The sequence below is a fragment of the Hydra vulgaris genome, chromosome 14, assembly GCF_038396675.1.
Source record: "Hydra vulgaris chromosome 14, alternate assembly HydraT2T_AEP".
In the NCBI taxonomy this organism is placed as follows: Eukaryota; Metazoa; Cnidaria; class Hydrozoa; order Anthoathecata; family Hydridae; genus Hydra; species Hydra vulgaris.
Window position 1 is genome coordinate 875,001 of NC_088933.1, and position 12,081 is coordinate 887,081.

General features: G+C 27.6%; 1 protein-coding gene across 2 annotated transcripts in view; it reads right to left on the reverse strand.

Moving 5' to 3' along the window:
* The window catches only part of LOC100213547 (adhesion G protein-coupled receptor L4), a 64,899-nt gene that overhangs the window by 14,354 nt on the left and 38,464 nt on the right, over positions 1-12,081 (reverse strand). For both annotated transcript variants that reach the window (XM_065817748.1, XM_065817749.1), the window contains 6 exons: positions 11,227-11,406; positions 11,014-11,111; positions 10,711-10,813; positions 9,270-9,432; positions 9,116-9,185; positions 4,527-4,593 (listed from right to left, as the gene is read on the reverse strand). In XM_065817748.1, coding sequence (XP_065673820.1) covers positions 4,527-4,593; positions 9,116-9,185; positions 9,270-9,432; positions 10,711-10,813; positions 11,014-11,111; positions 11,227-11,406 — 681 coding nt within the window. The remainder of the gene's footprint in view (positions 1-4,526; positions 4,594-9,115; positions 9,186-9,269; positions 9,433-10,710; positions 10,814-11,013; positions 11,112-11,226; positions 11,407-12,081) is intronic.

Below are 12,081 nucleotides of genomic sequence, written 5' to 3' on the forward strand. Positions count from 1 at the left end.
TAACCAAGAATTAAACGGAATTAAATACCAATGGTTTATGTAGAGATGACAGACTTAGCTGTTTCCATTATATTAGTGGACAACATTTAGAAATAATTAAGAAAAATGTAATCATTCTTTTAAAAAAAAATTCTAGCTAAATATAACAATAAAAACTAATTTACAAACTTCCTTAATATTTCACTCAACCTGTCTAACGATTCTTTTCAGTTGTACAGAAAACCAGGTGACAATCCATTGTATATCAATGTTAATTCGAACCATCCTCTTAATATTTTCAAATCTATTCCCACAACAATTTTTAACCATATAAGAAATATTTCCTCAAGTAAAGAAGTATTTAATCTAGCCGCTCCTTTTTATAAATGTGCCCTTAAGTCTAGTGGATTGAAAAAAAGCATAACTTCTATTTCCAACAACTCAATAAAAATTATAAAATCTCAAACATGAAATATTATTTGCTTTAACCCTTAGCTTTCAATTAATGTCAGGACAAACGTAGCAAAAAACTATAATCTCTATAAACTCTTTATCCAAAATACCCTAAATTTAGCTATAACTTTCAAATATTATAAATAGAAGTTTTATTTATATAAAAATGGCAAATAATATGTTTGACTAAGTAGATTTTGATCCTTTTGAGGATCAATCTTTTGGATGAATTTTTTTAACAGTCTTTCTGAGGATTTTAGAAACTCAAATAAATTTAATAAAAACACTTAAGACTTGTTTTTGTTGGTGGCGATGATGCTCTACTTACATCAAGAGAAGTTATTGTACACCCAAGAGGTCATCTTTTAAAAACTATTTCCAGCATGACTGCTAACTTAGATCCTATGGTGTATTCAATATTTTTCCCAACTGGTTAGAAATCGTGTTACATAATCTCAGTTCTACAATTATAAACTTTTAATAAGGGATCATTTTGTCCAATATTTTGTAATAAGAAACTTTTCTACCAATACGCTATTGATGGTTATGTCAAAAATGAGGGTCAGCGCCTCAGTTTTATATAAAGCAGTCAAAATAAACTTAGAAGCTAGCAGTATGTTCTACATGAACATATAAACAATATCAAATAAATATCAAAATGGATGAAATATCAATTTTTTTCATCTTTTAAATATTTGCATCATCATCACTTCACACAACATTAAAATTTTATTGAATTCTTCTAACCTTTATTCTTTATAATTGTAAACAGATTGATTATTCATCAAAAAATGCTCTCAGTTTATCTTGAATAGTAACTATGTCAGGTAAACTTTCAAGAGAAACTACAATTGCCTTTTAGCCTTGCAAACTACTGTACTAGGTTTGAAAAAAGTCTTTTCAAAGCTAGTACAGCAGTTTGCAAGACTAAAAGATGATTGCAGTTTAGGGTTTTAGGGCTCTAATTATTTTTTTTTAATTTTTAATGCCCCTCTTTCCCTTGAAGACTAAACATTTCAAAAAGTTTTAAAATTATTTTATCAGCCTTATCAAGACAGTTTCCAAGATTATCTTTTTTAGGAATTTTTACTTTCCAGCAAAGTAATGAGTGTTAAAGATGTTTTAACTTTAAGTTAAAAGCCAAAAGACTATCATCTGGATGTTATTTTTTTTTAGTTCAACTAACTAAAAAACTTCTTAACATAAACACCAAGAAATGTTATCATTTAAACATTTGCACATAAGCAATTGCTTGTGAGCAAACTATGGAGTTGCATTTTTGGAGTAACATATCATCAATATTACGAAAATGGAATTGAAAAATGATTTGAAATAGATTTCGTAAAAAGAAGAAAAAAGTAAAGAGTGATGAAAGAAAAATTGCTGCCCCAGCCCAAACCATCCGTCAATGTAGTGGCACTCCTTTGCAGCCACAAGCTATAGAATAGTCAATGTATATCCTGAAGCCCACAGCAACACGTCACTATATATTATTATTATATATATTACGTCTATGGGGTAGTTCTGTCCATTTCTATAAAAATAATTTTTAATGCATTAACACCTTTATTTAACGCATGTTCAACTCATAATTTTTTTTAGTTTAAAGTATTTATACAGACGTTTAGCTTAAAGTATTCATTTATGCCACTGTATTTTATACAAATTTCAACAAGGAAGAAATGCTATAGAAGCATGTAGAAATGTATTGAAGTGTTTGATGAAGGTACTGTTTCTGATAGGACTTGTAGAAGATGGTTCCAAGCATTTCAAACCAGTGATTTCAACCTTTCTAATCGGTCACACTCTTGGTGTCAATCTTTGATTGACAACGACATTATTAAGAACATGCTGGAACAAGATCCTTTTCTAACAACATCCAAGATTCCAGAAACACTTAAATCAGCTCAGCAAACTAATTCAGAACATATTCGAAAGATAGATTTAGTATGGACATATTTAAGATGGGTGCTACATGAATTCAGTCAGAAGAATTTGGATGATCGAGTCATCATATGCACATCTCTACTTGCGCACAATAGAACTGAGCCATTCCTGAACAGGATGATAACTGGGGATAAGAAGTGGATTACTTTGGACTTGAAGTGGATTAGCCCTTTGACATCTAAACCACATTTAACTCTGAAAAAGAGAATGTTGCTTATATGATGGAACATTCAAGGACCAATACATTATGAGTTTTTAAAATCAAATGAAAAGCATGATTCGGAGAAGTATTGTCAGAAATTGAATAATATAAAGACAAAAAAAAAAATCCAAGGAAAAAAAAGGCTGTCGATGTTCAATAGGAAGGAAATCATACCGCATCATGATAATGCCAGGCCGCATGTACGAAATATACGAATTACTAACTTGATGGCAAGATGTCATTAAAAATAATGGCAATTATATTATTCAATAAAGTTTATAGGTGATATCAAAAATTTGTATTTTATTTTGTTCTGAAAACAGACAGAACTTTCCGGTAGACCTAATATATATATATATATATATATATATATATATATATATATATATATATATATATATATATATATATATATATATATATATATACATATATATAGAACTCTTATATGTTGTCAGAAAGTTTTTTCCGTATTTTGTTGACAAAAAGTAAAAATTAAAATGCAAGACCGGAATTATTTTTTTTATTAATTGATAGACTGCCTGCCCCAACCAAACCCTCAGTCAATATAGCAACACTCCCTTGCGAGTCAGGCTAAAAGATAGTAGAATGTAGCAGCACTCCGTTGCGAGTCAGGCTTTTTGTCAGTCGATGTAGCAGCACTTTGTTGCGAGTCAGGCTATGAGATAGTTGATGTAGCAACACTCCACGCATGATTTACAGTAAAAAAAAATAAAAATAAAAACATTTTATTAAAAAAAATAAAAATAAAAACATTGTTTTTATTGTTAAAAATATTCAGAATGTTTTTAAAAATATTCTGGTCAATTAAATTTGCAATTTTGCGGTTTTTTTAAAAAACGATTAATTTGTAATTAAATTAATGGTTTTTACTTTCTGATAACACGCAAATGTTGGACGAAAGTCAAAAGTAATTAAAAGTGATGTATTTGTTGGCAGCACTTTGAATCATTTTTTTCCTTCTGTACTCCCAAATGCAACAAACTATATATATATATATATATATATATATATATATATATATATATATATATATATATATATATATATATATATATATATATATATCATTTAAATGAATAAAAATAACTGATTAATAGGATTTGAAGTTTCATGCCAGAAAGCAATGATCATTAATACAAAAAAAAAATTGTTAACAAAGCCCCTAGCAGCAGGCTATTTCAGTATGACTCATTGCCAAAGCATTTTAAACTGCACTTTTTTAAAATCATGTTACAATAATGAAAAAAATGCATTATTATCATAAAAATCCCAGGTGACACTCCATCATCCATTAATCCATTCATCAAACTAATAGGTTAATCCATCTGTAAAACTATTATTTTAATCCATCAAATGTAATCCATCTTTTATGATTTTTAAGACTGTTTTTATTTTTCATTAATTTAATTTTTCATTAATTTAATTTATTTTTCATTAATTTAATTAATTTTTCGATCTTAAATCAGTCTAATCATTATCGAGATTAATGAATGATTTTTCATCTCAGTCAGATAAAATTTGAAATAAATTTATTTTTCAAGAAGCTTTTCCCATTTGTGAAGGAACACCTATTATTAAGTATGACCAAATTTCAAAATTTTAACAAAAGACTCATTGTTCATTAAGTAATGCCTAATTTCTTTAAACCTTCCCACAAATAGATTGTAGATTAAATACTCCTAATGCTTTTGCACTAAACATTGAGTTTTAGTCAAATAAATGCATAAAAATCATTATATATACTAAATATTGTATAGTTTTGCAATAATAGCAAAGAAATCATAGCCAACAAAAAGTATTAAAAATAACTTACACATACCAAAACTGATTTAACAATTTTCCATAAGTTTTTAGTATTATATAGTTTTGTAAAAATATCGAATAAACCAAAAAAAAAACATTAAAAAAAACAACAACTTACAAATATGACAAATAAAACCGGTCCCACAAAACTCCATATAAATCCACTTTTGACTGATAACCAACAGCTAGGAATTAAAAAGAACTTTAAATAAAAGTATTAAAATTTTGATTTTTTTTTTTTTAATTAGAAGATATTCTTAAACTTGTTATTTTTCAATTATTGAACAAGAAATTGAATTGAAAGAATTGTACAAGAGTATTATTAATAAAATTGTTAATAACATTGTGCAGAAATGCAAAGGATATCAGCCCAAGAACAAAGAAAATCACAAAAGAATCCAAGTCAGCTTTAGGTTCCAAGAAGAAGTTTTTATTTTTTAAACATCTTCAACTAAAACAAAGCTGCAACCACTATTACAGTTGGAAGTTACTGGAAGAAAAAAGATGAAACTTATAATTAATTTAAATTAATTAACAGATGACTTAAAAAACTTAAAAGAAAAAAGATGAAATTTATAAAGCAAAATAAAAATGTAACGCATGACTTAAATTGCAAATTATACAAATCAGGAAAACAAGATAAAGGGAGCAAATTCCAAAGAAATGATGTTCAGGGAAATAAACTATACAAATAAAAATTTTTGGAGCCCTTACGAACAATCTCAGTAAAAGGATGAAACTTAATTAAATGACACGTAACACGAGAATAAATTTTATTAGATGGCATAAAAAACGCCAGCTCTTTAACGTGACGCTTGTTATATTATTTATAGGAAAGAGAAGAAACATTACAACAATGTGACAATGGCTGCAAGAGCAGGTCCTATTACGTTTACAATGCACTTTTGTACCTTGTCTAAAAGAGAAAGAGCATTATTAGAAGATCTGCCCCAGATATAGCAATAGTATTCCATACAAGGACGGATTTGAGGTTATTAGAGATAAAGAATAGAATCCAGAGTAAAAAAGTGGCTTGATAAAGAGATGTAAGCTTAGCAAATGCTAATTTTTCATCGATTTGATATATGGTTTCCAATCAGGGTTGCGAAAAAACCTTTTTTTTGAAAAACAAAAAACAACAACAAAAAAAAAAAACATGGTTTTTCTGATTTAAAATTTTTAAAAAAAGCTATATTTAGTAAACTTTTTCAATTAAAAAAAAACCATTAGTCATTCTACTTGAGTAAATTATATTTTCTATTAACATTACTGCTGTAATTCATCAACCAATACATCATTATTTAATGTTCAGTATATAAAAACAAGCTTTGCCACTTTTTCTATGAGCATCACTGATAGCCTGAAGATGTCTAGTTTCCAATTTTTTTTTTTTTTCAGTTGTTAAAAATGATAACATGTTTATCAGCTTTTTAAGAATTTTAACAGCGTCTTTCATTTTTGTTTGATCTCTTTACAGCTTATCTAGAGTATCTCCAATAAGTTTTAATATTTTCAACAAAAAATTAGTTTGGTTTAAATTGATATTTTTTGATTGGTTTAAACCATTTGGTTTAAACCTATCAAATCTGTTTCAAATAAAGATGAGAAGTAAGAGTTAATCCTAGAAGATAAAGGGTAAACAACTTATTAAGTACTTTACTGTTCATAAATATAGAAAGATCAAGATTGCTGCGATAATGATTAGCTGAAAAATTGAGTTTCATTCAAGTTAAAGTTCACTGGTCACCAAGAACCCATGCTGTAGTAGAAGTAAGATTCTTTTATAGCTCTAATGCCCCTCCAAGCAATTAAAGAGTGTTGGCTTCTTATAAAAATAAGAATAACTGGTAGTATCATCAGCAAACAATGCCAACTTATGCGTTAGAATTTTTATGCCAGATGGCCATGTCACCAATCTTTCTTGGCTATTCAGTGTAGTGAGCACTTAAGTCACCAATAACAACAATATTAGTAGAGGGATCAAGAGAAATGGCATGCTATTATTCATATTGATCAGAAATTACATCTAAAAGAGTGCAGTCTTGAAAAAGAGAATGATAAAAAACAAAGAGAAAAGTTTGAGTGAAAAGGTTCTAAGCAGAAGTTAATACATAAATGTTCAGAGGATTCAAATTTGATTTCTTGAAAAATATTTGATTTAATGCATAAGTATATGTCTGGGCCAAGCATGCGACTAAAGCTGGTACTAAGGGCTCTTTATGTGGCCTTAACTAAATGCACACTAAAAGCACCGAAAAAGACACAACTCATGCACAACATGGAACTGATAATACTATTCTATTTTAAAGCTGCTAATGGAACCAGCCTTTCACAGAGCTACCACAGATTTTGGGAAACCTTACTACCAGCTGGCCCAATTACAAAATTTTAAAGCTGTACCTAACCTTGCTAGCCCCCACTAGTGATCTGCTGCTGCCAATTTTGTTAATAGTCAGTATCCGTCAGTTATTTATTAACAGCCACAGTTTTTTATTAATGGGTACTATTTTAATTAAAATCTAACCACTGCTGAAAATGCAGCTTAAATGGTTTGTTTAAAATCTACAGTTTTTTCAATTTTAATACAATAATCAGGTAATCCAAAACTTAATTCTGAAATGATTTTTTTCATACTTTTGCGCGTCTTGTTTCTTGCTTATGATTGGCAAAACTTCTTTTCCATTCACCCTTTGTTAAGCCAATATGTTGTTTATCAGGTACATTCTTAAAAGAAACAACACATTTATATACCATATTTTTTGATTAACAATTTTTATTAGGCTATTATTTTTTTGTTTACAATTCTTGATTTGTAATTTGATAATCAATGTTTTGTATTTGCCATTGCATATGCGACCACCTGCTTTAATGAAAACCTTTATTTTTATTTTCAGGGTACATTTCTTTTTGTTTAAACGGAGTTTAAATTTGAAAAGATCAATAGATAAAACAATATTATATGGTCATGAAGCAAATGAAAGTTCATCTTTAAAATATTAAAAGATTAAGTTGTTCAGCACCTTTAAAAAACAAGTGCATTGCTTATTATGGGGAATTATTGAAAAAATTTTGACCATCTTCATAAATAAATGAAGATGGTCAAAATTTAGATGAAAATAGTACTTATTGCAAATCATGTTTGGGAATTTAAGCCAAATTTGATAATAACAAACCTTCCCAGTTGTCTACAAGTCATCCAGCAAAGCATTTAACCTCCAGCCAAAACATGAAAAATGATTTGTTTTTAGTACACAAAATTGTCACTGAAAAAACCTCTACTGAAGAAAAATATAAAATACATCAAGAAATTTGTGCAGGGCAAGTCTGCATCAAGACTGTAGTTGTGAGTGGAGGAAACTCTCTATCTATTCTGCCTTCAGTCAAACATAAAAATGCATTGCTTCTCAAAGTATATGCTGATGATTTACCTGTAATAACAATGTAAATGGCTGTAATCAATAAAAATGGCTCGTGGCACAAAATAAAAACATCTAACACTGTCACAAACAGCCAAATTATCATGTCTGTTAAATCTATCTTTCCAAAAAATTAAGCAATTAATATACTATCAGAGACCCAATCAAGTTTTATCGACAGTTTGAACTCACAGGCAAAAGTTAATAATATAATTGATAACAATGACAAACTACTGAAGGATGGTAAGTTAGAAATAAAAGAATGATATAAATAAAATGAAAATTATAAATGTTAAAAGAACTAATTAAGAAAGCTTTATAATATGTTTAACTATTATACTACAATTAAATTTCTATCCTATAGCTTGTTACATATAATTTATATTGAAATGTTTTTATTGAATTATTTGCATGGGTGATTTATGTAAATTATGTTGTAGAAAATTATCCAACTGCAAAGACATTACTGCTTCATAAAATTAAAGGAGCGCTTCCAAATTATGATCAAAGCAGATATCAAAGTCCAGCCAGGGAAGTCAATAATTATATTAATTGTGTACCAAGGGAAGAAGAAGAGAAAGACACTCTATAATTTTGAAAAAATAACAATAAAAAGTTTAGCAAATGAATATCTAAGTATTTCATTAAACAGTGTAGTAGTAGAATGCATGTTTTCAACTGCTGAATTGATTGTCAATTCTCAAAGAAGTTTACTAAATCCAACTAAAATGAACATGAATATTTTTATACATTGGTGAAATAAGTTGCGATTTATTAATTGAAATAATTGCAATATGACATTTTCTATTTTCAGCCGGCTAAACCCAGCTAGCCAGCTTTATTTTTTATTAGCCAGCAACCACTTGTACCTCAGATAGCTGGCCATCAAACCACTTGTATTAGCAAGCCAGCCATGTGTCCTATTTACTGATGGCTGACTAGTCTAGCTGTACCCTCATTAGGAGATAACAGAAAGAGTTGCATAGACACTATCAAAGAGGCTCAAGCAAAAACCCAACAGTAGAGTCAAGAAGATCCAGGATTCGTCATCTTAAGCAAGAACAATGTCACACAAGTTAAACAACTACACTAGTTAAATAGATAAAGAGATGCTAGGCTGGTCAACAGAAATATTCTGCGTACCCCTGAATTCTTAGCCTAAAAGGCTTTCAAGAAAATCTAGCTGGATACAGTTAACATCTGCCCTAGATTACAAATTTTTAGTGAGACACAATCCCTAATATAAAAAGGTAATAAATATAAATAAATAATAATAATTAAAATAACTTACTGATTCCTATGTTTACCATAAGCATTGTAATCAATCAAAAGATTGATAATCACAACTAAACCAGGGAAAACTAAAGCAAATATTATTTTTTCATGTAATTTATTGAAATCTAAAATGTTGAGAAATACTAAAAACTGATAATCAAAAACTTTACCCCAGCAAGCAGCAATATACTTAATGGCTTGCATCGATGGATTACCAAGTAATTTAAACACTTGAACAAGCATCATATAAAGAACTATTCCTTCAAATGCCATTAAGAAAAATGAAGCAAGGAAAAAATAATGCAACAGCACTGCAATCACTTGACAGCCTATCTACAAGCAAAGATAAGCATGTTTAAACATGTTTAACTTAACAAAAGATAAATTTTAAGTTTAAAACTAAATGAATTTACAAGTACTTGATGATAATTTTCAAATTTTTAACTAAAAAATCCACTAAATAAAGGCCAAATATTTTTTTTATATAGTAAATGAAATTATAATTTTATATCAAATATTAAAAACAATTGTTAAGATAGCTGCTTTAAAAGTGCTTCAATCTAAAAAACTACCAGATAAATTTTAAATAAATTAGGCCAAGGTGTTTAATTTCTATACTTAATATAAATTAAGGAAAGTGAAAAACGGGCTCCTATTTCATGCAATTAAAGGGGTTTTTATATCAGAGTTAGTTATATCAGAGTTAGTTATATCAGAGTTAGTTATATCAGACTTAGTTATATCATAGTTATTCATATCAGAGTTAGTTAAATCAGAGTTAGTTATATCAGAGTTAGTTATATCAGAGTTAGTTATATCATAGTTATTCATATCAGAGTTAGTTATATCAGAGTTAGTTATATCAGAGTTAGTTATACCAGAGTTAGTTATATCAGAGTTAGTTATATCATAGTTATTCATACCAGAGTTAGTTATATCAGAGTTAGTTATATCAGAGTTAGTTATATCATAGTTATTCATATCAGAGTTAGTTATATCAGAGTTAGTTATATCAGACTTAGTTATACCAGAGTTAGTTCTATCAGAGTTTTATATTGAAACCACTAGTTAGAATTTAACACATTGATTGAAAAAATTGAGTTTTAAAAAAGTCAGCAACAAAACTAAACACTCCATTAAACTTGCATATGAAGCCTAAAAGCTAAACTTGATTTGATAACTCTACAGGTCAGAAAACTAAGAGGAAATTGGATAAAGACCTTCACAAAATTTGAAAAACACACAAAGAGTTAAACTTAGCAATCCACAAACTTTAGATATTCTAAAGAGATTTGTAGTAATGCAATTAGTCATAACAAATATTATAAAACTAGTATATATAATAATAAAATGTAAAATATGTAAAAACTCAACAAATAAATGAAGATTTTGTAAAAAGGAAACTGTTTTAGCTAAAAATTCAAAAAGCCTATTGTAGTGAAAAAATTTTGGCACAATTAGCTACTACATTATTTAAACATAATGCATCATATAATGACCGACTTAAAATAAATATAATTATGTATCACACTTTTAAAATAGATTCACAATTGTTACCTGTCTACAATCCTATTTTCACAATTAAATTAATTTATCATTGAGCAAGCTTACCTTATTTCCTGTTTTGTCAATACCCAATAAAAAAATTAATTCAGCCACAAACAATGCAAAAACAACATTTTTATGGATGGTATTTCGAAGTGATTTAATCGTTCTGTAAAATTAAAAAAAAATTAAATTTTACTTCAACACTTTTCATTATACTTTATAATCGTCATTATACTTTATATAACAATTTTCATCAGGATATTTAAATTAGATGCTATCAAAATAAGACAATGTAATGATCTTAAATAGAACAAGATTTAAACTATCACAAGACAGCAATTTAAATATAAAAATAAATATGAATACTTTATAAAAAGAAAGGAAAGAAACGAAAGCATTAATGTGATAAGAGATATTGATAATCCAAAAGCAGTAATCATGTCCATTACCATCACATGAGTTTCCTAAACAAAACAATTTCTTATTTAAAATTTATTTAAAACGCTTTGAAACTTTCCTTATATAAACATTTTTACTTTAACTTAAAACTGCTTAATATTTATAAACACAAAAACTTACTGATAAATTCTCTATAGCATCTGTAACAGACATTAAAACAGCAAAGTTGGTCAAATGGCTGCAATGACAGGTCACATGAGATTCATTAAACTTATTCATCTTACAACCATTATCAGACCAAAAGGAACTACCATTTAAATCATCAAGATATACACAGTTAGGAGTTGACCCATTAAGAAACTAATACAGTAAAAAACATAACTCAGAATATTTATATATTATAACATATAAAAAAAAGAAAAGATTAAATATTAATTTTTTTTTTGGATTAATATTAACAGATAACCTGATAATCTAATACTTGGTAATCTTATACTTCATATGCAAAAAAATTGGCTCAAAAATTCTGTATTTAACTGACAGTGCTTTAATCAGTCAAATACTGTACTTTTCTGTCAAGTTAAATACTGCATTTGTCTATCAACCTCAAAATACAAATTAAAACTATTCTTAATACTCTATAAAAAAGAAATTAGCTTTCAAGAAATCAAATTAAAATATTTCTAAAAAAGAAAATAACATTATTTGACAATAATAAAACAAATTATGTAAATAAAAAGTATTTAAAGAAAGCAACTAATAATATTTTTCATTAAATATATAATTATTAGAAAAATTAATGCATCGGTTTTGAATAAAATAAAATTTGTTTTGTTTTGCAAACTTTTTTTTTTTTTTATAAAAAATGCTGTGATAAAAGTCTAAAGAATTTTTTTTTATCTTTTTTTTTTTTTTACAAATGATTTTTAAAATGCTTTTTATAATAAATACAATTACAATACAAAACGTGTTGCTGACATGTTGCAGAATGTAACAAATGAATTAAGGATAAAACATGTTGCTGAATGTAACAAA